General features: G+C 38.0%; 1 protein-coding gene and 1 long non-coding RNA gene across 2 annotated transcripts; one reads left to right on the forward strand and one right to left on the reverse strand.

Moving 5' to 3' along the window:
• Window positions 1-15,919: 15,919 nt before the first annotated feature.
• On the forward strand, window positions 15,920-24,807 carry LOC102710450 (UPF0481 protein At3g47200-like). Its single transcript, XM_040528740.1, has 2 exons — window positions 15,920-16,611; window positions 23,867-24,807. The coding sequence occupies exons 1-2, from the start codon at window positions 15,955-15,957 to the stop codon at window positions 24,578-24,580; spliced, it is 1,371 nt and encodes a 456-aa protein (XP_040384674.1). The 5' UTR covers window positions 15,920-15,954; the 3' UTR covers window positions 24,581-24,807.
• Window positions 19,191-23,427, reverse strand: LOC102709502. Its single transcript, XR_005812736.1, has 4 exons — window positions 23,051-23,427; window positions 22,662-22,882; window positions 19,902-20,511; window positions 19,191-19,785 (listed from the first exon to the last, which is right to left on the reverse strand). It is a non-coding gene; the product is annotated as an uncharacterized LOC102709502 (long non-coding RNA).

A 24,807-nucleotide genomic window follows, 5' to 3' on the forward strand; every position in this document is an offset into this window, starting at 1 on the left:
TTGTTCACTTGCTACTACTAGCTAGTACCAAACTTTGGGATTCATGGAGCCACTACCAGCCGCGTGAACCTGGTGAAGTCGTTGCGGCCTAGAGTCTCCAATTCGCGGCCTCGCGCGGGCCCTGCCTGCCATACCATCATATGCATGTGTGTGTCTCAGCGATCAACGAGAGTTGACGTGCAGTAAACTTATAATAATGCAGCTCATCGATCGATTGACGACAGAGCCAGCTAGCTAGCTATGTCCAAAGACAGCGTATTTAAACCAAGCACTGTACGTTAACCGGGAAGATTCATCAGGGATAAACCTACATCTCTAATTAAGGAACACTTTTGCTATTGATCAAAAATACTACTATAGATCAGTGGAAAGGAAATTTAAGGGACATTGATTGCGTTCATTGACTGCCTTGCTTTATACAAATTATTCTCAGATTTTTTATTTGGCTTTTACGCGCACACTTTCCGAATGGTTAAATAGTGTGTTTATTATGAAAGGTTTCTATATACAAGTTTTCGACATCTCACTTTTCTAAGATAGAATTTAAACTTTGTTCTAATTAAATTCATTGTGTACATTATTTGAATAGTTATCGAAAAATCAGATAATCTTTCATCTTTTATCCTTCATTTATAAAAGAATAGAACCATTATCTCTAGATTATTATTCAGCTTTTACACGCACGTTTCTCAACCTACTTAAATAGTATGTTTTTTGAAAAAGTTTTTATAGAAAAGTTTATCATATTACTTTTTTAGAGTAGATTTTTAACTTTGTTATACTTAATTTTATCATTTATGCCATTAAATAGTTATCAAATGATGAAATAATCTTTTCATCTTCTATCTTTCGTTACTAAAAGAACACAACCATTGATCTTTACTAATTTTAATTCATTTCTTAATCTGAGTGAAGGTAATCCATCTTTATAATTGATTGTGGGAAAACCACCGCAGAACATGGTTCCAGTAGCATATATTTGTATTACTACATCCCAGAAAACGTGCTCTACTACACATCTTAAATACATGTGTTCTAGCTAGCCATGTCACTTTAGCATACTCCGCAACACATCTTATATTCTAGCTAGCTGTGTTACTGCAGCATGATTCTTGTAACACATAATGATTCTTCTATTACTATATTTTCACGCCGGTTAACCAATCAAACTCCTGAACACGGGCTCGTAGTGGATCATTACACATGTAGTTATTTGTAGTAGCTCTTTCAATGAAACCGACGTTACAGATGTCAATATGGTATTAGAGCCATGACTTGTGGCTACTGATTAGTAGCGGCTCCAAACTTCGAACCGTTTGAGATGTCGTGACGTTCATATGTAACGGCTCTACATGAGAAGCCATTGCAGACAACTAGTCATAAGTAATGACTTGTATTTGATAGCCATTAGAGACCTAGCAAGATGTCATCTGTAAAGGCTAAGCATGTAGAGCTGTCACATATGAGTGGACCCCACTGGTCAATAAGGAGATACATCTCTAATAGATAGGAATAGTTAGCCACACTATTGGGGAACCGATCATTTGTGATGGAGCTAAATTCATATTAGTGACAGGTAAGGGCTTCATCAGTGATGAGTGGTCATTGACGAGGAGGTCTTATTATTGACGGGACAAATGCCATCACTGATGGGCCTCATCTTTGATGGGCCAAAACTAAGACCCATCACCAATCATGTTCATAGCCCGTCATGATTCATCCATGACGGACACAAATTACCACTCTGAAAAGATAAATACTGGACCTCTTTTGGCCCATCACCAATGACTCATCTGTGGCAGGCACATATTATGGTCTTTCATGCACTATTGTAAAACCATTCATCTGTAATGGGCCTAAACCCATATTTATGATAGAAGGTGGACTGGTCATTGACGAGGAAGACGTATTGGTAACGGGCTGAAAGAAAAGCCCATCATCAGTGATATTCAAAGCCCATTACAGATGACTCATCTATGACAAGCTTAGATTATAACTCTTCGCAGATCATATCTTACTACTTGAATTGGCCTTTCACAGAACTCCAATTGGTTATGCTGTTGTGTTGGATTCTGATGACGATGGTGAAGATGTTGGTCAAAAAGAGGACGGAGGCATCGTCAAGCAGTCAAGAAAATTATGAGATATTTAAATCATACTCTTCAATTTGGAATTTGTATTCTACTTCATCATCCATATGTTAGTTGGATATTTCGATGCTGCTTTTGCTGGATGTAGAACTGATAGAAAATTATTAGTGGAACATGTCATTTTCTTAGAACTTCATTGATACCATGGTTTTGTAGGAAACAATCTAGTGTAACTTTTATCTACTGTGAATCTGAATAAGGTGTTGCTGTTAGTTGTTGTTCACAGATTCTTAGGCTCATTTCAACTTTGAAACACTATGGTCTTACTTTTGAAAATGTTTCTCCCTTTTGCGATAATACAAATGCTATCAATATTGCTAAAAATACTATACAACACTCATGATTCCTTTCACTTTTTGAGAGATCATGTTGAGAAGAGAGATGTTGAATTAATATATTTGGATACAAAGTCATAACTTGCTAATATTTTAACTAAACCATTGGATACTTCTCATTTTGCTTTTTTTTGGAGAATTGGGGATTATCTGTCCTTCTAACATGTTTTGAGAGGGAGTTTATGTTTTTGATTTATCAAGCAAAATATGAAAACAAAAATAAAAGAGAGCTTGGTTTATACATAATATATATTCTTGTGCATGCCAACAATATAATTAAGATTTATTTGTCACTAGAAGAGCTTGTATGTATTTTAGTTTGTTATGAGACTTGGATATTGCTTTTAAATGAGATGATGCATGAAACCTAAATTCTATTACTTGAATTAAGAAAATATGCAATGTTAAAGCTAATGCTTAGTTTGAATGACTAATGCATATAGATATGCTTGTTGGATTGTTATTCCTCGAAATTGCTCATTAATTGTTCCAAACTGTGCGATAACAAATACTGCCTATATTTACTTTACGAGAGAAAAAAAGAATATTGAATCCTTGGGAATAGTCTTGGCAACAAGGACGTATTCGCAGTGACGAAACATTAGGTGCTTAATCCTTGGAAGCAGTCTTGATGACAAGGACATATCCAAAATAATTAAGAGATTTTATTCAATGGCAATGAGAAGAAGCTCGAATGAATGATGCAAGTATTTTAATGTTAGGAGCAATAGTTTATTTCATAAAGATGAATAATGCAAAAGGTTTATATGTAGGGGTTTTTCATTTACCCTATGTACTAGTGAGCATGTTGCATTTATTAATAATTTGAAATCATGAATTTTGATTCTTGACTTGAATTTGATTGAAATATATTTGATTCATGATTATACCTTAATTCATGATTTTTAACTAGCTAATAAATTTATCTTCTTTATCTTGCGACACATGATCTTGAATAACTCTCGGTATATTTCCACATTCTTCATAATCTGAATGTAATATGCAAATTCTTGATGAAATCATTATCAAAATGGGGAGAAGATAAAAAATTGTGCATCTTTTCAGCTGTTGAATTTCTTTCTAAAAAGGGGGATAATTTTTTTTAGCATTTGATGTTTTTGAGTGCTTTTTACCACTTCATTTATTATTTTCTTCAAACATCAAAACAACCAAAAAAGTTATTCGTTTGCCAACATGTTCATCAAGGGGGAGATTGGTCAAATCAAAGTGTGTTTTGATTATTAATCAAAATCTCTCACAAACTGGTGGTATCGTGTGACTAGATATCTCCGGTTAGACTGCTGGAATACTGGCGATCAAACCAATGGTATGTTGACGGTCAAACCACCAGTTGCCAAGTTGTTTTCAATTTTATCTAATCTTTTTGGTTTAAGATTTGTTCTTCAGGAATTTGACTTCTAGATGGTTTCTGTATGTATGGATACTGTTGTTATGCTAATTTTGAAAAGAACTTGTGCTCGGATATGGTTTCTTATTTAATTCATGTGTAGATGTGTCTTGATGCCTCAGGAGAGTGTTGTCGGTGATGGATCGGGAGTCAACTTGGGTGAAGATGGCTTCCGGATGATTTGGGTATCATGTGGGATGCTTCAGCTAGGGATTAATGCATGTGGTAATGAAGATTTCATGCGGCATACGATGGGAGATTGTGTGCGTATAAAAACCAGAGTTAAATGTCAAAGGAGTCCAAATTTTGGAAGATTGAAGTTTGTTTCGTAATATAGGGTAAGTCTGTTTCGTGTATGGGAAGGTTTCATGGTGGATTTGGTCTTCTTGTACGATTTGGATTCATGGATTTAGGTTGTGTATCTATGGGTATAAATAGTATAAGGGTGGAGGCCTCTCGGTATCGATTTTTAGGGAATCGAGTTGAGAGAAAAGTTAGGAGTTTCGAGTTTGTTCGAATTTTGAGGGAGGAGTGTTGTTATAGCACTTTGTAAACACAGATAGATCCAGTAAAGAATAATCTAGAGAGAATTCCCTGTTTGCCACTGAAATTATACCTGGTTCCTTCTATGCCATGCAAAAAATCAAACTTCCATCTGTGTCATTCACTTAATTTTTTATTCCTTTTGTGCCACTGCTGTTAACTTTTTCATCCAAGTCCGTTAACTTATTTTGCTTACGTTCCTTCTATGCCACTACATACCAAATGACCCGAAACATAGAATTGAAAATTGATATTTTCGAATAAAATTTAAAATTAAGACAACATAATTGAAAATTGATATTTTTAATATAATTTGAAAATTGATATTTTCGGATAAATTTGAAATGACCCGCAACATAGAATTAAAAATTTGAAAATATCAATTTCCCTACTTTGAATGGTACTAAAGAGCAATATTTGACGTTAGTCTCTAACTATCACAACCTAGGTATCTTTTTTAAACCTTTTGAAAAATTCCAAAAACTAAAATGGTTTTAAATCTCTGAAAAAAATTAAACGAGTAAACAAAGTGACAGAAAATCTCTAAAAAAATTGAAAATAGGCAAATTGATATTTTTCAAATTTTCAATTCTATGTTACGGGTCATTTCAAATTTATCTAAAAAAATCAATTTTCAAATTTTATTCGGAAATATCAATTTTAGTTCTGTTGTCTTAATTTCAAATTTTATTCAAAAATATCAATTTTCAATTCTATGTTTCGGGTCATTTGGAATGTAGTGGTATAGAAGGAACGTAAGCAAAATAAGTTAATGGAGTTGAATGGAAAAGTTAACAACTATGGCACATAAGGGGAAAAAAATTAAGTGAATGACACAGTTGAATTTTGATTTTTTGCATGACATAGAAGGAACCGGGTATAATTTAAGTGGCATACAGCGAATTCTCTCATTAATCTACTATCAAGAGTTCATCGTTTTTTGTTTTATCCGTCTAGGCTACGGTGGTTGCACTGGCGTCGGTGACAGGAGTCGAATGCAGGAAAGAGGTTGTTAGGAATTATTTAATGGGCCGGTCCAAGAGAGGAGTAATTCCTAGAAAATCTCAAAAGCCCACCTCATGATAAATGGAAATTCCGATATTGGTTTTGGAAACTTATCGGAACTTTGCATGCATGAGAATCTGGATATGATAGGCGTATCGGATCTTTTCATATGTGTGAGTCCGGATATGGTAGGCGTATCGGATCTTTCCATGCATGATGAGTTCGGATATAGTAGGCGTACTGATCACACGTCCCACAAATACTGAACCGCTACCTCTCTGCAAACACATGTGAAAACAATCTAAGATTTGACTTTTCCTCTGTGCTACGCCACGACCGTCGTCTACTCCATCCCCTCCGCCGGCGTGCACCGGCGATCGGGAGAGCAGGTCTCTGGAACTATCGCCCTCGTGAAGTCCTGCACCAGGAGAGGGCGAATAAGGTTTTTGGAAGCGCTTTGCGCGACTGCTCGCTGTTCGTCCACAATGGCTCGTCTTACTCGTCGATCAGTTGTGGCTCGTCGTCGTCAATATTCTATGCCGCGAGTCGTCTGTATTGCGCTCAATCCTCCTCAGAATAACCTTCGGTTCAGGTTAATTATCTTTAATCTAGTTATGCTTTTTCGCATACATGTTTAGATTAGATCTGTTTATTTTGGTTGATCCATGCATGTCCTGCCATGCTTTCGTTATACAATATCATGATTTATTTATATGATCGATTAAATTACTATGTGCTTATATTTTCAACAGAGGTCAGACCGACCTATCTACACCGGTCAGACCTTAGATATCAGGATGGTCAGATTGGACGATCAACATCGGTCAAACCGATCTCCATCTACTACGAAGGAAGCTTTTAATTTCATAAAAGTGTTTTCAGGTTTTGGTGTTCTGACCATTCACTCTCTTGATTGGCTTTAGTTTTATGTGTTCGGTCATATAGTTGCTGCATGCAGTGGGTACCCCGTACACATGGAAAACGAAGGGCCAGCGATCGAGTTTCTTTGTTAATTTATTGATACGACAAACATATCAAACTAACGCAAGTGAGGAAGTACTACCGTGTGCCGATGAAGGTCATACTCAGATCTCAGTGATGCCCATTGCGGCCATTTTGTTGCAAACTGAAGGTTAGTGATCAATTATTTAGTAATTGTAATTAGTAGTTTGATTAATAGATAATGGACAGGGGAACCGATATTGTAAGGATGCGTCCGTGCGGTCATACGGACGTGGGTCCCACCCCTTGGTCCCCTATATATATGTACTATTACAATCAATGGGAGACTGCTCATTCTCACTTTTTCACCATTCACTTCACAGCACGTTATCAGCACTGTCTAGAGCAATAGAAGACAAAAGGAGAGAAGTTTTCATCGACTATCATACAAGATCAATGCAAATGGAGGAAGAAATTTGTTTAGTGGATAGTTGCACCACTAATACTATACTCAGAGAAATGAAGTATTTCTATACCCTAACTAAGAGTAAAGGAAATGTCACAACCATTGCAGGCCGTGACGCTGTGATTGTAGGTTCGGGTTGAGCCACAATCATTTTACCTGTGGGTCCATAACTAATAATTGAGGATGCACTCCTGTATCCAGACTCAACTCGTACCCTATTGAGTTATAAAGATATCCGTCATAATGGTTTCCACGTTGAAACACATAATGACAACAGAAACAAATTTTTATTCATTACTAAAAATAATGGATACAACAAGCAAGTGCTTGAACAAATTCCTTCTTTATCTACTGGATTGTTGCATACAAGATAATTTTTCAACATGTTGCATACAAGATAATTTTTCAAAATCTTGATATCTTCAAGATTTGGCATGACCGCCTTAGTCATCCTGGAATAGGGATGATGCGAAAAATTATCAGCAATTCAATTGGTCATCAGATACAAAACACAAAAATTCCCAAACCTTCAGATTTTGTGTGCACCGCATGTGCCATAGGGAAATTGATTTTAAGACCATCTTAAAATTAAAGCGGAACCATTACAATTTCTTGAACGAATTCAAGGAGATATTTGTGAACCTATACATCCATTAACAGGACCATTTAGATACTTTATGGTTCTTATTGACGCATCTACTAGATGGTCACATGTATGCCTCTTGTCAACTAGAAACCATGCTTTTGCAAGGTTAATTGCTTAAATTATCAAATTAAAAGCACATTATCCCAAACATGGGATAAAATCCATCAGGATGGATAATGCTTCTGAATTTTCTTCTAGAGCATTTAATGACTATTGTGTGACTCTAGGCATTAATGTAGAGCACTCCATACCTTATGTGCATACACAAAATGTATTAGCTGAATCTCTAATCAAGAGAATAAAACTAATTGCAAGACCATTATTACATAATTGCAATTTACCAACATCCAGTTGGGGACACACGGTTTTACACGGCACAGAATTAATTCAAATTAGACCTACTGCGTATCATATGGCTTCCCCGTTACAGTTAGTACGTGGGAATCAACCAAATATTTTGCATCTGTGAAAATTCGGTTGCGTTGTATATGTACCGATATCACCACCATAGCGTACAACAATGGGCCCTCATAGAAAACTTGGAATATATGTGGAGTATAAATCACCGTCAATCATTAAATACCTCGAACCCCTTACAGGGGATTTATTCATTGCCCGATACGCTGATTGCATATTTGATGAGGCCAATTTCCTGGCATTAGGGGGAGACAATATGTACCAAAAAGAATGGCAGGAAATAAATTGGAATGCCACAGATATTCAGTCCTTAGATCCACGTACTATTGAATCCGAACGTGAAGTTCAAAGGATTATAAATTTGCAAAATATTGCAAATAACCACTAAACTCCCAAATCAAAATAAGAGGGGGAGAGGTACAGTTACAAAAGAAAAGGCTCCTAAAAAGCCACAGTGGAAACAAAGGAAGACCACTTCCAAATGAGATAAAAATCAACATTAAGTTGATAGACACCAGTTGGATCATGAAAATCCAAACCATATGGATGTTCAAATAATACATCATATACCCAGCACAAATATGCACAAAAATATAGTTGCTAGGACATAGGAAGATCCCAACTCAATTATTATGGGAAAAACATACGGAGTTAGAAGGGGAGAAAGAAATTTCCACTAATTATACTGATTCTGGGGAATCATTTAATAGAAAGACGACAATTGTTGACATTCATTTTTCTTCCAAGATTGCAAATGACCTTCAACTAGATCCAGAACCTAAGACCATGGCAGAGTGCATCAAGCGCTCAGATTGTATCAAGTGGAAGGAATCAATCGAGGCAAAATTAATCTCGCTCAAGAAACGAGAAGTATTTTCCGCAGTAATACCTACTCCTCGAAACACCTTTCCTGTAGGATCTAAATGGTTTTTCGTCCAAAAAAGAATGAAAACAATGAGGTGGTGAGGTACAAAGCGAGACTTCTAGCACAAGGGTTCACGCAGAGACCCGGCATCGATGTTGATTAAACATATTCTCCAGTTATGAGTGGTATAACATTCCGATACTTAATATCATTGGCAGTAAAAAAAGGTCTATCCATGCATCTCATGGATGTATGACCACATATTTATATGAGTCATTAGATTCGGATATATATATATATATATATATATATATGAAAGTCCCTGAAGGACTTAAAATTCTGAATCAGAACCAACATCGCAACATGTATTGCGTAAACCTTAAAAAGTCGCTTTATGGCTTGAAACAATTAGGAAGAATGTGGTACAACCGACTTAAAGAATTCCTTATGAAAAAGGGATATTCTAACAACGATGATTGCCCATGCGTATTCATTAAGAAATCCTTAACAGATTTTTGTATTATCTTAGTGTATGTTGATGATCTCAATATCATAGGAAATACACAAGATATTAATAAAGCACGCAATCATCTTAAGACGGAATTTGACATGAAAGATTTGGGCCAGACCAAATTTTGCTTAGGTATCCAACTTGAGCATCTCACTACAAGTATATTAATACATCAATCTGCATATATACAAAAAAAATATTGGAGAAATTTAATATGGATAAATCATATCCTTCCAAAACACCTATGGTAGTTCGATCCCTTGACATGAATAAAGATCAATTCAGACCCACATAATTTACAACAAAATAGAGAAATACATTTAATATGGATAAATCATATCCTTCCAACAATTTTCTATGAAGATAATTCTGCTTGTATTGTACAAATGAATACAAGTTATATAAAAAGCAATATCACAAAGCATATTCCTCCTAAATTATTTTACCCACATAATTTACAACAAAATGGAGAAATACAAATATTGCAAACAAAATCATGTGATAATCTTACAGATTTATTCACAAATTAAGTCTCTACCGTCAACATTATTCCGAAAATATGTTTGTGGAATAGGTATGAGACAACTTAAGGATTTGCAATAACTAATTTATATGAATACCTATAATACAATCTAACGGTATATCATATAATTCTCCTCATTTACTAAAGACTAGGTTTTTAGGGGGAGACTATATATTATATTATATATTATATAGTTTTCTTTACAAGAATGTTATGAAGATAATCCAACTATAAATTACAAGATTTAATTGATCAAGGGGGAGTGTTGCAAACTGAAGATTAGTGATCAATTATTTAGTAATTGTAATTAGTAGTTTAATTAATAGATAATGGACAGGGAACCGACATTGCAGGGACGCGGCCGTACGGTCGTATGGACGTGGGTCCCACCCCTTGGTCCCAATATATATATATATATATATATATATATATATATATATATATATATATATATATATATATATATATATACTGTTATAATCAATGAGTGACTATTCATTCTCACTTTTTTACCATTCACCGTTCACTCCACAACACATTTAAAGAGTAAGAGCTAACTAGTTCCAAAGCTAGTCTGATTTGCAATTAGTTTAATTAATTAGATGGGCTTGAGCAGTAGGCACCAACTAAAAAAAGGAGAAATGAGAAACAAGTGGAAATTTTAATTTGTTTTACGTGAACGTTTCCTTCGAGTCTTGTCATGATCTTATATACTTAATGTGCACTTCCGATCGATCAAGATATTATCTGAATCACAAATGCTATATAAACGGGCGAGTTCTAGAACATAAGCATATTTATGCTATTCAATGCAAACTTCAGGTTTAGATCGAATAATTATAATATCCTATTGATTAACCATACGATGGGCTAAAATCCAATTCGAATCCATCCCACCCCACATCGGCATCATGCAGCCCACCGTGCCGATCCACTCCATTTCCTCTCCTCCTGAACCCAAATCAAACCAGTCCATTTCATATTTCAACCAAACCCATCCCAAACTGTTAGATATCTGTGCTGGGAAGGAGGCGGCAATTTTTTCAAAAAAAAATCAAGATTCTGAAGATTTAATCCTTGGTATGAGTATAAATTTACTTCAAAAGGTTATTATTAAAGTATATCTAACTCTTATTTAGTACTAAGGGAATTAATTTCCAAAGAGGACAAGTTCGATGCGTCGGGGGACCCACAGGCAAACTAGTCAAAGTTTGATAAGGTGAGCTCTTCTACTGTAACAAGTTCCCATGATTCTGTAATGGCTCATACTCTTATTCCAAAAACTTATATAATTATCATTTTTTTTATTATGATTAGACTTATTAAAAACATTTTAATTTTAATTTTAATTTTTACATATTTAAATAATACTTTTTGAAAAACTCAAAGCGCCATCCCTCAGAATATGGAGGAAACGCTTTGTAGGGATGAAATGCCAAAAATATCCATCATCGCACAAGCCCCGTTGAACTTCCACCAACCTGGTAATTAATGAAGGGCAATATAATCTTTTGACCCCTGCCATTAATATCAGTGAAATTAAAACAGCCGAAAGTACATAGCTATATTTAAATAAAAAGAGAATATCATTGCACAATTTCATATCGTATCAACGTCACTCTAGCTTGTTGTATGTACACATCGTTGCGTCCAAACGTCCCATGTATTCCACGTACGACAACCTACTTGTCAGGCCTATGGCCATGTTGGCACGTACTTAATATAATCGTTACTACAGATATATGGTATTAAAAAATTAAGTACATGATAATGATCCAAATAAGGTCATGATTGGTCGAGAAGTGAATATAAGTAGTAAGATTAAATAAAAATATTGTGGTTAGTTAAGATGAGTAAATAGGTAAAAAATATAGCTATATTATGGATATTTGTTTTCCATATTTTTGGACAAATGGGGGCGGTAGAAATAGCTATGTTTTGGGAGGGGAAGTAGTAGGGGCGTGTTTGGTTGGTGATAAGTGATAGGTTATTGTCATACATATTTTTTGGGATATAGCTAGTGATCTAGTTTCTTATTTGGTCAGACGGATATGATGATTAAATTTGTTGTTTTGTTGTGTAGTTGATTTTGGTGAGAAATCATATGGAGGCTAGTTTTGCATCTTTTGAGCGGTGGATTGAGAGCACTTGTTATTTTTGTTATGAATGTATAGTTACTTGTGATTCAAATGGAGTTGTGGAATATTGAGATCGGTAGTAATAGCAAGGGGTGACAAGCAAGAAGTATCCGATAAGACTAAGCCTATTCAACTAGCTATGAAAATCCAGACGTAGGAATCAATCCTTACCATATAGCTAGCCGGTTACAGTCCATTATCTATCTTTATATCTTTCTTTTCAATTAGGGACCCCTTTATATACAAGTATATGTCGTACATAAGATACCTCATATCTGGTATCCCTGTTGATGTCAAAAGTTGACTCGATGACATGTTACACACCAAGGCCTAGGAGTCTTTCTTATATCGATTCAGTGCAGGACCTAAATTCTTAGAATGTGTGGGTGTGCCAGTCAGTTTGATCCTACAATAGACAGGATTAAGAATAAAGCAAGCCAATCGACTATCGAGCCGATAGGTAACTGAGAAACCAGCCGATTGAATATTGATGTAGTAGCGGTTGGTCGATAGGCTAATTGATCGGCTAGAATTCCAATAGAAATAAAATCAAATAGTTAAATAAACAATGAATCATTTGCTACAATTGGCCAAAAACAACTAACATGTAAACCTCGTAAGCCGATGCAACACAAAATAATTATCGATCTAAATAAACAAAGCCAATTGGTTTATAAATAATGCAGTAAGACAATCGGCTATTCTATTGATATACATATAATGAACATCGGCCATAACCAATTGATATTCGAATAAGATCTATAAAACATCTAGCATAATTTATTGTGAATAATCTTAGAAGATCGGACTAAACCGAGACAATTCAAGAACATGCCTACCAATGTCAAGCTAGATACTAAACAGATTTAGATCGCTACCAAGCCGATGAGCCGATGACTGATAACTTATTGGCTGGTACTCTGATAAAACAATGAGCAAGATACATCGACCTGATATAAATTATTTGATAAACACAATCTAATAGATCGGACCGAACTGAGATAGTATCAAATTGAAGATGTCAAATAGTAAATATCAAATCGATGTAAATTACCTACAGTGGTAGACCAGATCAGTCCAAGATACATGAGTAAACTAAGCTGAAACTGATACAATAACTAGCAACCTTACAAGCAAATCAGAAAATCGGACCGAACCCAGACAGTTCTGATCTAGCCGATATGATTACCGGGGCTAGCGGGACATAAGACGATGCAGCCCCGCATCACGTGCCAAGTTCTGCCGGTGATATACCCTTGGTGAGGAGGGTGGTGATGCATCGAGAGTAATTGGTCTATGTATTGAGATGTAGATTATTTTACAATGACCCTAGGTGTACATATTTATATCCATGGGTAGATAATAGTTCATGTCGGCCACATATTGACGTCAAAAGTTGACCCGATGATGTGTCGCATATGAATGCCTGGGAGTGACTTCGTAGAACGCTCCAGTGCAGGACCTAAATTCTTAGAATGCACGGGCGTGCCAGTTAGTTTGATCCTGGAACTAACAAGATGAAAAATAAAACAAGCCGATCGGCCATCGAGCCGATAGGTAAATGAGAAAACAGCCGATCGAACGTTGATGTAGCAGCATTTAGCTGATAGGCTGAACGATCGATTGTTGAAAGCTTGGATCAGCTGAGAATCCGATACATATAAACTCAAAATAGTTAAATAAACAGTGAATCCTTTGTTACGATCAGCTAAAACCAGTTTGCATGTAATTCTCGTAAGCCGATGCAACATAAATAACTTTCGGTCTAAATAAATCAAGCTGATTGGTGTAAAAATAATGCAATAAGACAATCGACTACTCTATTGATGTAAATATAATGAACATGTAGATCGACAAAGATCATCGGGTATAAACGACTAACAAACAATCAAGATCTGTAAAATATCTAGCCTAAATTATTAAGAATAATCATAGAAGATCGGACCAAACCAAGACAGTTCAAGATTACACCTAGCAATGTCAAGATAGATACTAAACAGATCTAGATTGCTATCAAGCCGATGAGCCGATGAATGATAACTTATCGACTGGTACTCCGATAAAAGAATGAGCGAGATGTGTCAACATGATATAAACTATTTGATAGATACAATCTAATAGATCAGACCGAACTGAGACAACATCAAATTGAATATGTCAAATAGAAAATATCAAACCAACGTAACTCACTCAAAGTGGTCGACCAGATCAACCTAGGATACAGAAGTAACCTAAGCTGAAACTGATATGATAACTAGCAACCGTAGAAGTAGATTAGGATATCGGACCGAACCGAGACAATTCTAATCTAGCCGATATGATTACCGTGGCCGACGGAATGTAGGACATACCCCTCCACCGGAGATCAAGACGATACAGTCCCACTTAGGTGTCAAGTTCCGTCGATGTTGAAACCTTAGTGAAGAGGGTGGCGATGTGCCGAGAATAATTGATCGGTGTATTGAGAAGTAGATGTCTTTACAAACCATGAGGTGCTATATTTATACCCTGAGAAACTAAATAATCTGATATGGATTCATATCTAATAACTAACCTATTGCACACATACTCTAATTAGAGATATTATCTAAAAAAATTCTCATATTTACAGATAAAATTTATACCGACTCTAGTTTGGTTCCGAATCTATCTGCATGCTTCTAAGTCAATCAAACTCCTTTTTCAATCCGATTCATACTCCATCGGCTGAATCCGAGTCGCTTTTCACCTTTTCTTCAGTCCGATTGACCTTCTTTCTTGTCCGATTCGATCACTGTTCCTGATTAATTCTTCAGCGGCTATTTCTAAATTCTGACGTTAACACCACGACACACGATTACTAGCTAATAGATAAAAGCAAATGACAAATCATATTTGAACTCTAATTCTAGTTCTATTGGATATGACACATGTTTCCTAATAGATAAAAGGAAATAATAAGTCCCGATCGGACTCTAACTCTAGAGATAAAGAAAAATCCTAAACTAACTTTAATAAATAAATAAAATTAATTAAACCACCATGGTCTTCACGATTCCCTATTGAATTCGTACTCTTCCGAATAAGCTTTCCATCAGTTGATTGCACCCTTTTCGTAACCAAATCCACTACGAAATTTTACCAAATTTTGACGTTAACAATCCAGATGTTATTTGTGTATATGCGTTATTAGGAGCTTGTTAAGTTTGACCCTCACCCTACCCAAGAACTAGGTTTGACCAAAGCAAGATGATTGCGTACTTAACAACGGCTCTAGACGAATGTTTGCTACCGCTGGAATGTGGCTGATAATAACCTAGCTAAAAGACGAGTATCTGGACAAGGACAAGGACAATGATAGATTAAGCCCTTCCTGCATATACGTCCAGTTTTTTGGCACCGCAGGCCCATAACAAGTTGAGCAAGTTGACGGCTGTTGTAGTCCATGCGCCTTCGAGACGAAAGCTGCACGTTGGGTTTCAAGAGTTGTTTTAATACTCCCTCCGGTAATAAAACTGATAGAGATTGCTTATTTTTTCTCTTTCTAATCTAACGGATTATATATCTTGATCTATATATACTGCAACGACATTAGCTAATGGTACTAGAATAATTGTAAGGTGATAATACTTGCTATAATACTAAAGTACAATAGAGAGCGTCGTGCAGATACTCTAACGGTATCTTACGTTGAATTAGACCGTGGACGACCTTAGCTCATAACAAAAGTTTAATCCCACCATGTTTATTTAGAAGATAAAGATCTCTTTATAAAGGAGAGTGACGTCCTAATCATTTAAGTAATAGTATAAGAGAGGACCAGAGAACTACACGTGCACGCTTACCTTGCCTTGCCCTGGCCGAGCTCGGGCTCCGGTGACGCTTGAATGGGTATAATATAATAAGCCAAAGTATTTTGTTAAAACCAAATGATTGTGGGCTCTATATATAGGTGGGTGTTGGGTACCATGTACGTGCGCATATCCGTTAAGCTAGCTTCAGTTATAAGCTGTGAATTAAAATAGAATGGCTGCCGAGACGAACCTGGTAGAGGTACCACTATCGTTCCCGCCGGCCGTGGCCAACAGCTCTGGCAGCTGCGTGGTGGACATTGATAAGACCCTCGCTGAAAACGAAAACGGCAGCGAGCCGCCGGCTTCCGGGGAGGCGGCGGCGCGACGGCAGCGAGAGAGGCACTCCATCTACCGGGTGCCGGAGTACATGAAGAAGATGACCAACTCTGACGCGTACCAGCCGCAGCTGGTGTCGCTGGGGCCCTTCCACCACGGCGAACCCGCGCTGCAGCCCATGGAGGCGCACAAGCGCCGCGCGGTGGCGCGCGTGGTGCACCGGAGTGGGAAGCCGCAGCAGGAGCTCGTCGCTGCCGTGGAGGAGATAGCCGAGCAGCTGCGGGACGCTTACGAGAACCTAGATGAGGAGTGGCGCGGAGAACGGTTCGTGGAGCTGATGGTCACCGACGGCTGCTTCTTGCTAGACATGATCTGGACGTTTAGGCATGAAGAGGAGGAAGAAGTTTACGGGTCCGATGACCCTGTCTACAGCAAGCATGGCTGCTTATACTTGAAGGACTATGTCATCTCAGACATGCTCGTGATTGAGAACCAGCTGCCTTTGCTCCTACTGCAAAGGCTCAAGTTTGTTGCGGGTCCTGACACTTTCCCGGTACGTACTCCGTTATTGCCTCCGCCAACTAGCTTTTGGGCGGAATTTAATTTGGCGTAACTGTGGATTTAGTAACCAAAAAATAATTTGTAGATAAACTTTTGTATACAACATTATCTAAATTTTTTTTTATAAATGTGTGCTTAGTGATTCAAAAGAAATATTATAAACTAAACTATGATAAAAATTAAAACACAAAATCAAATTTAAAATAGTTTTAAAAGTGGCTCACAAGTATAAGGAGAATTAGAAGCGAAACGATGGCAGCCAAGTTTTTTTTAACTTTTTAATATGAAATTTCTTAGCACCTGCAGTGTAGTGGAGGCTTCGGTATAGGACTCCACCTATTAACGTTCAAATTCTAGTACCACGAATATTATGCACGTGCAAGTGGGTTTTCATAAGAAATTCAGTGAGATCAATGATACACTATGATTTTCACCTTTTTGAGAGTGTGTTAGGGGACATTCGCAGCGTGAGTATGGCCACTTTCGGCAACCACCAGCAAGTTATCTTATCACCTCATTTTTCTCTGCACGCTTCCCGAACGGCTAAACGATATATTTTTTGTAAAAAATTTCTATAGAAAAGTTGTTTTGAAAAATCATATTAATTTATTTTATATTTTTAAATAATTAATAATTAATTAATCATATACTAATCTATTACTATGTTTTCCATGCCGGATAACTAACCCACCTCCACCTCCAGCCGAACGCGGCCTATGAGTGTGGTCTTAGGGCATGTACAACCCACAGATAGGCTACGTCTCCAAGAATCTCAAAGTTATCATCTAGACAGATATAAATATAGCTCATACAACCCACAGACAAAGGGGTATGTCTGTAAGTTGTTTAATGCATTTGTGTATATCATTGTGTGGCTATATATTTGATATAATACTAGCAAGCATGAATAAGAACCATAAATATAATAATTATACAATGTATTTAGTCTAATTTTCTTTGTTTCCATAGCGTTGCTATATGTGCCCAATTAGATCATTTTTTAGCTTTCTATGTGTTGCCTGAGCTTTGATAGCGGAATTTCTACAAAGTATCTCTGCGAAGCATGGATCTGCATTGGTTGTCGCTTATTTGCACTTCAGGCGGGAGCACTATTGTGGCACTTGGATTATAATTCAAATCCAAGACATCTCTAATTGCTTCCTTCTCATCTTCTACTATCATATTGTGAAGTATAACACAAGCTTGCATTATGTTGATAACGTCCCCCTACTTTCATAACCTTGCTGGTCGACGAATAATATCAAAACGTGATTGCAGCATGCCAAATGTGCACTCGACGTCTTTCCTCACCCCTTCTTGCTTCAATGCAAATAATTTGTCTTCCGCCAACTGAGGGCTGTCACTGTCTCTATCTTCACGAATACTGCCCATTTTAGATATATTCTATTGGCAAGATAGTAACCCATGTCATATTGTGTTCCGTTTACATTGTAGTGTACTGTTAGAGCTTCCCTTTTTATTGCTTGAATAAACAGTGGCGACTTGTTTAGAACGTTTATGTCATTCTGAGACCCGACAATACCAAAAAAACATGCCATATACGAAGATCTTTAGTTGCCACTGCTTCAAGAATCATAATAGGAATGCCTTTGTTACCACTAGTGAACATGCCTGCCTAACCTTTCAGACTTTCATGGCCAATGCATACAATCGATGATTCCGTACATTCCAAGAGAACCACAAGCCTCATTTTCTTAGTATGATTTTTTCCAATTCATCGGCTCTTGGCGAGCGTAGATATTTGTCACCAAACTTTTCAATCACCCCTTCAGCAAATTTTCTCAAACATTCCAAACAAGTGCTTGCAGCAATCCTCAAGACTTCATCAAGTTGATCAATCACGGTTCCATAACTTAACATCCTGATAGCTGTTGTATACTTTTGAAGCGGTGAAAGACTATTCCTACCAGTTGCATCAACTCGTTGGGTGAAATAAGCAGACCAATCACTAAGTTCATGTACGATACGCAGAAACAATGACCATCTCATCCTAAATCTCCTACGAAACATTTCATCTGTGTAGATAGGATTTGCGGAAAAGTAATTAGCGACAAGATCATTATGACCGTGTTCTCGATTTCTTGGTATGTACCTCCTTGGTCCACTCTATTGATGACGGCGACATATGGATGGAGCTTCTCCATCACCTGCAGCCTTGAATTCTTCTGCTAGCAACTCTTCGATGATCTCATCCTCTGCTAGCAACTCTTCTACGGTGAACACTTCAAAATCGTCGGCTTCTAGGAAGTCATCATCTTCATGCGGCTCCATTTACAGAATGAAAAGGAGTAGAGGGTATGGTGGTGGAAAGGAGCACATATACATAAAGAAATGGAGTAGATGGTTCCATTTTATAGTATAAAAGTGAGGCTTGAATTCACGTTCACATTCACAGAAACGGGCATGCACATAACTGAAGCATTCACATAAAGGAGAACATATACATAATGTCTCTAACTGAAGCATGCACATTCACATTCCAGAAAGAAACTGAAGGGCACATTCACATTCACATAAGCAAATAAATCCTCTCGGCAGTCCAACAGAAACTGAAACTGAAGCATGCACATTCACATTGCAGCAACTGAAACTGGAGCATGCACATTCACATTCCAACAGAAACTGAAGGGCACATTCGCATTTACAAATCACATTCACATTAATTCAGAAACTGAAACTGAATGAGACCTCTCGGCATTCCAACTGACCTCATAGGATGTATATATCTCCCAGGATGTATACCTCCCAGCCATGACCACAATCAAATCAATATTTAGCTCCCAGTATATACCTCCAATGATCAAGCTCTAAATTTATTTCCTAAATTTCCCCTTTCTGATCATTTGCAGATTCTCATCAAAGTATATGTTCATCTTTTTCCCTAGATTATATATACTCCATATCAGTAGTATAGTGTATCACTGAACAAGCACCAAAATAGGCTTAGTGGATTGAGCATGAACAAAAATTATATAAACTGAGACATACACTGAACCTGCTGAAAGATTAAACATAACTTGCCAATAGCCAGATTTTAGGATAGAAAAAGTGGAAAAGTTGGTTTAGGATAAGAAAAAACAGCAATATAGTTTGGCATTCACCAGATAGGCAGAGATAGTAGCCTCCACTTGCAAAGTTGACATATCTGTATCAATAACAGTAAGGTTCACATTAGACACTGAAGGGACTGCCAAAGACACTTGTAATCACACATATTTGTGGCAATAACATGTAAGTTTCAGATATGGCATAATTGCTTACCTGTTGAATCAGATTCAGGGAAAAGAATTTTCATAAGGCACTTCATCATACTAACTCGCTGTGCCTTTTCTTCATCAGACATTGAACTTGTATCTTGTGAGATGAGGCTGTTATAAGTCTCCATCATCTTTAACTCTTTCTCAAGCTTCTTTCCTTCTTTGTAATCTTGTGCTATAAGGTGGGCAATTTTTGTGGCCTCTGGCTTCTCAGAAGATATCTTTTCCTGTCTATCTGTCTATCCAATAGTTTCATGTGCTTGTCATTGTTTTCCTCCTGGAATTTGCTATATCTATCGAATTTGTCTAACAGAATTGGAGACTCCTTTGAGTGACCATCATCACTACTGCCCGAACCATTTGACTTGATTTTTGCATCTAGAGTTGCCTTTTTAGCGGCCTTCAGACCCATTGGTCGCTTTGGCATCTCATCAAAAGTATCATCAGCTTCTTCAGAGTCTCCTTCCAAGTGAAATGATTTCCTTTTACGTGCATTCCCTAGGTTTTCTTGTATGTTTTCCACTTTGACACTTCTCGGCATATGTTCCAAACCTCCATCAGCACAAAGGGTCCTAGCTTTGCCTCTTTATTGTCATCCACATAAAACTTGTGAGCTGTGTCAATACACATTTGATTAGAATATTGTTAACACCAAAATTTGGTAAATTTCCATATTGAATTCGGTTAAGAAAAGATGTAATCAGCCAATGAAGATTTTATTTGGAAGAGACCGAATTCAAGGAGGAATCGTGAAGACCAAGCCATGACGGCATAAATTTATCTATTAATTAGAGTTAGTTAGGATTTTCCTTTATCTCTAAGGGAGTTAGAGTCCGATCGGGACTTGTTTGTTTTCTTTTATCTATTAGAAACCGTGTCGTATTAGAGATAGAGTTTGTTATTTTCTTTTATCTGTTAGAAGTCGTGTGTTGTGTCCGACATGGACTACTATCCACTCGAGGGTATAAATATGTACCCGGGGGTCATTGTAAATCATCTATCAATCACAGGTCAACTACTTTCGACGCATCGCCAAATTATTCGACTTGCTTGGGCTTTCGGTGCGGGGTTTGTCAGCTTCGCAATGTAAGTTCCAGTTTGTCAAACCCGTCGATCGGCTAGAACAGTACTGTCTCGGTTAAGTCCGATCTCCTGCCTAGTTGATCGACGGGCTGAGTTCTATCGTTGCTTTAATCTGTCTATGGGTTTAGAGTGGCGGTAGTTCTCGACCAAGTCCTTACAAGTTCTTCTGTTCAATCTGTCGGTGTGGGTTTAGTCGACATAATTCTGTCTCGGTGCAGTCTGATCAATCTAGTTGGCCGAAGTCGCATTACCAGATTGGATCGAGGGCTCATGAGGGCTTATCGCTGGAGTTCTAGCCGGGATTATCCTGAGTAATCTGTTGGTTTATTCATTAAGTTCACCGATCTTCATATTCCTATGAATCATATCATGCTAGATCGCATATTGTCTTGGTTAGGTCCGATCTATGCGGGTTTAGTTGATCTGCTTATAGGAATCCGTCCAATCGGCTGAGATTAATGAATAAGTTGATAGATTATGATGGTTTGTTATCCTGTTATTCGTATACTGCAATACTCGATCGACTTCATGCATGATTACGCTCAAATCTATACTGTCTTGGTTGAGTCCAATCTTCTAGGTCTAGCGTTAATATGCATGTAGTTAATTATTATTGTTTTATACTAGTAATTGGTATAGCATTCTAGTTTATATCAAATTCTCACCGGCTCATTGGCTTAATAGCGATCTAGATCTATTTAGTATCTATCCTGACATTGCTAGGCATAATCTTGAATTGTCTTGGTTAAGTCTGATCTTCTATGATTATTCCTAGCAATCTGGGCTAGATATTTTATAGATCTATAGATCTTGATTGTTTGTCAGTCGTTCATAGCCGATGATATTTGCCGATCTACATGCTTGTCATATTTACATCAATAAAGCAGCCAATTGCCTTACTGTATTATTTTTATACCAATCGGCTGGACTTATCTAGATCGGCAGTTATTTATGTTGCATCAGCTTGTGAGAATTACATGCAAATTGGTTTTAGCCAATCGTAACACATGATTCATTGCTTATTTAACTATTTGAGTTTACACGTATCGGATTCTCAGCCGATCCAAGCTCTCAGCAGCCGATCGATCATCCATCGGCTAAAGCGTGGCTACATCAATAGTCGATCGGCTGGATTTTCTGTTACCTCTCGGCTCGATAGCCGATCGGGTTGTTTTATTTTTCATCTTGTCAGTTGCAGGATTAAACTGACTGGCATGCCCATGCACCTTCTAAGAATTTAGGTCCTGCACTGGAGCTGTCTAAGATTGACTCCTAGTCCTTCGTGTGTGACACGTCGAATCACATTTTTGATGTCAAACAAATATCCACTTGTAAAAACTCTACGAGCCTTTACATAAGCAGACTCAAAGAGATCCGTCCACCTATTAATCTTGTGCCATCTACATTATAACATTGAAACGAGCATACCTTCTTATGACCCATGGCAGGGGATGTAGAATAAAGTCTGATTTTTATGACTATGTAACACTGAAATTAGTTCTAACACGAAACATCGTAAGCATTCAGATGGAAAAAACAAGCATATTCTATGTTCTCTTGTGATATAAGGGGCAATTTTTAACCCACAAGAATCATTAGCAGTTCATGAATCACACATCCACAAGGAATCAAATCTCACAAGCATATTCTGCTGCAACCGAGAATAAGAATGAAAGATTACCATGATCCAGGAGAAGATTCATCGCCACCGGACGCATCCAACCAAGCTGAAGAGCTGGGGAATCCACCTCCGTAGGATGCATCAAAAGGTGGAGGGAAGGGAAATCCATCCATGGACGCTGAATAACTGGGGAAGCCGTCCAATACCACGACCTAGGGTACAGGCTAGGGCTGCCGCCGCCGCATCCGAGGCCTCAGGTGTGCTTCCCTTCTTCTTCCTACCTGCAGCCACCGTGGACATCTCAGTAGCACCCAAATCAAGCGAGGGGAGTTGGAGATTGGGGGAGTGGGAGATTGGAACAGATTGCTGCGCTATATGCTGGAAGAAATTTCCCAGATTTCACGGGCAAATTTCCTGGATTGGGGGAGTGGGAGGGGAGTTGGACGAACCTAGATTTCATGGGGAAATTTCCCACGCGCGCGCTCTCCGCGCGGGATCCTGCCGCGCCGTCGCCTCGGGAGGACGAGCTCATACAACGGGTCCGAGCTCGCCTCTTCTGCCTTGGAGCATGGGTCGTCGCCGTCGCCTCGCGAGAGGAAGAAGCTCCCGTCGCTTGACTCAATCGGTTTTTTTTTTTCGTATAAAAGGCATCACATAGACGGGGCAAAAAACCCTCTGTACGTGGCCTACGCGTGTGTGTGGTGCATGTGCCTTTTACTTTGATTGTATTTCGGGAAATTTTAAATTTTCAGTTTTCAAACGGGGGAGGGGAGCAAAATCGTAATTATTTGAGAATTATGACAGGCAATTCAGGGTCATAGAATGAGATAGATATACATATAGGGATCAAAAGAAAAACTTAGAGAAGTGTAAGGGATAAGTAAAAATTCTGGAGCATGGAAAGGATTAAGAAAAACTCCATGATACATTTGGAATTTTCACTTAAAATCTCATCAATTTATTACTCCGTTTGGTCCTTTTAAAATGACACCATTGACTATCATTGTTTAAATTTTGACTGTAAACAATTTGTAAATGGTTAGTCTATATATGATAAATGAAAGTTTGATGCTTTTATTTATGATGTAATACATTTTAATAATAATAATATGGTATCTTTTCTAAGTGTTTATCACTTTTTTCCCAAAAAAAAGACAAGTGGTCAAAGTTTGAAAAAGAATAGTGTTCTAGTGTCATCTATAAGGAACGGATGGAGTGCTTACTCTAATCTTGGAACTTCGCCGCCGATTGGTGGGCACATGCAGGATGAGGATGGAGATATACACCACTGGGTGATTCAGCTTCTTTCCTACGTCATCACGCCTATAACGCCTGTCGATGACATGGGGCTCCATCCCCTGGACGTTCTTCAGAAAAGCATAAGTGTTACACGTAGAAACCGCGAAGGGTCAATGGAAGGGTCTGATCACATGCCTTCCGCTGCTGAGCTCCATGACTCAGGGATTAATTTTGAGGTGAGCATAGGTTCTGGATTCGCAGGTACAGTCAGCTTCGAACGAGGCGTACTACGTGTCCCAAAGATCGTGTTGTATGGCAACGCCGAGCGTGCGTTCCTCAACCTGATGGCCTTCGAACGACTGCATCCAGGCGCCCGGAACGACGTGAATGCATTTGTGTGGTTTATGGACGAGCTCATCAACACGCCCAAGGATGTGCGGCTGCTGAGGTCCAAGGGAATCATCGACAGCGGTATGGGAAGCGACGAGGCGGCGGCGGATCTGATCAACAACACAATAACAAGTGGTGCAGTGATGGACCGAGACAACAGCCTCTACGACGTGCTAGCAGAGGTGGATGCCTACTGCAAGAAGCCGTGGAACAGCTGGAGGGCCAACCTCATACACACATACTTCAGTAACCCTTGGGTATTCATCTCCCTAGTCGCCGCTACTACCCTCCTCATCACCGCGCTCATTCAGACGGTCTACAGTGTCTTGTCCTTCAACAAGAAGAGCTGATTAAACCTTATAGCATCAATATTTGGGCTAAGAATTATATATCCCATATATGAAATTCCTGCTTGTCAATTCAAATTATAATGAACTATGTAATACTCAGTCTCTATCTATCCATGTCTGTCCATCCCAGATCCTCTTCTTATATATGTGTTCATCCTCACCACTTTGCTTCTGGAATATCCCAAATTGTAAAGTATGATATATTTGTATGTTCTTGTACTATTTGC

The sequence above is a fragment of the Oryza brachyantha genome, chromosome 11 (assembly GCF_000231095.2).
Source record: "Oryza brachyantha chromosome 11, ObraRS2, whole genome shotgun sequence".
NCBI lineage: Eukaryota > Viridiplantae > Streptophyta > Magnoliopsida > Poales > Poaceae > Oryza > Oryza brachyantha.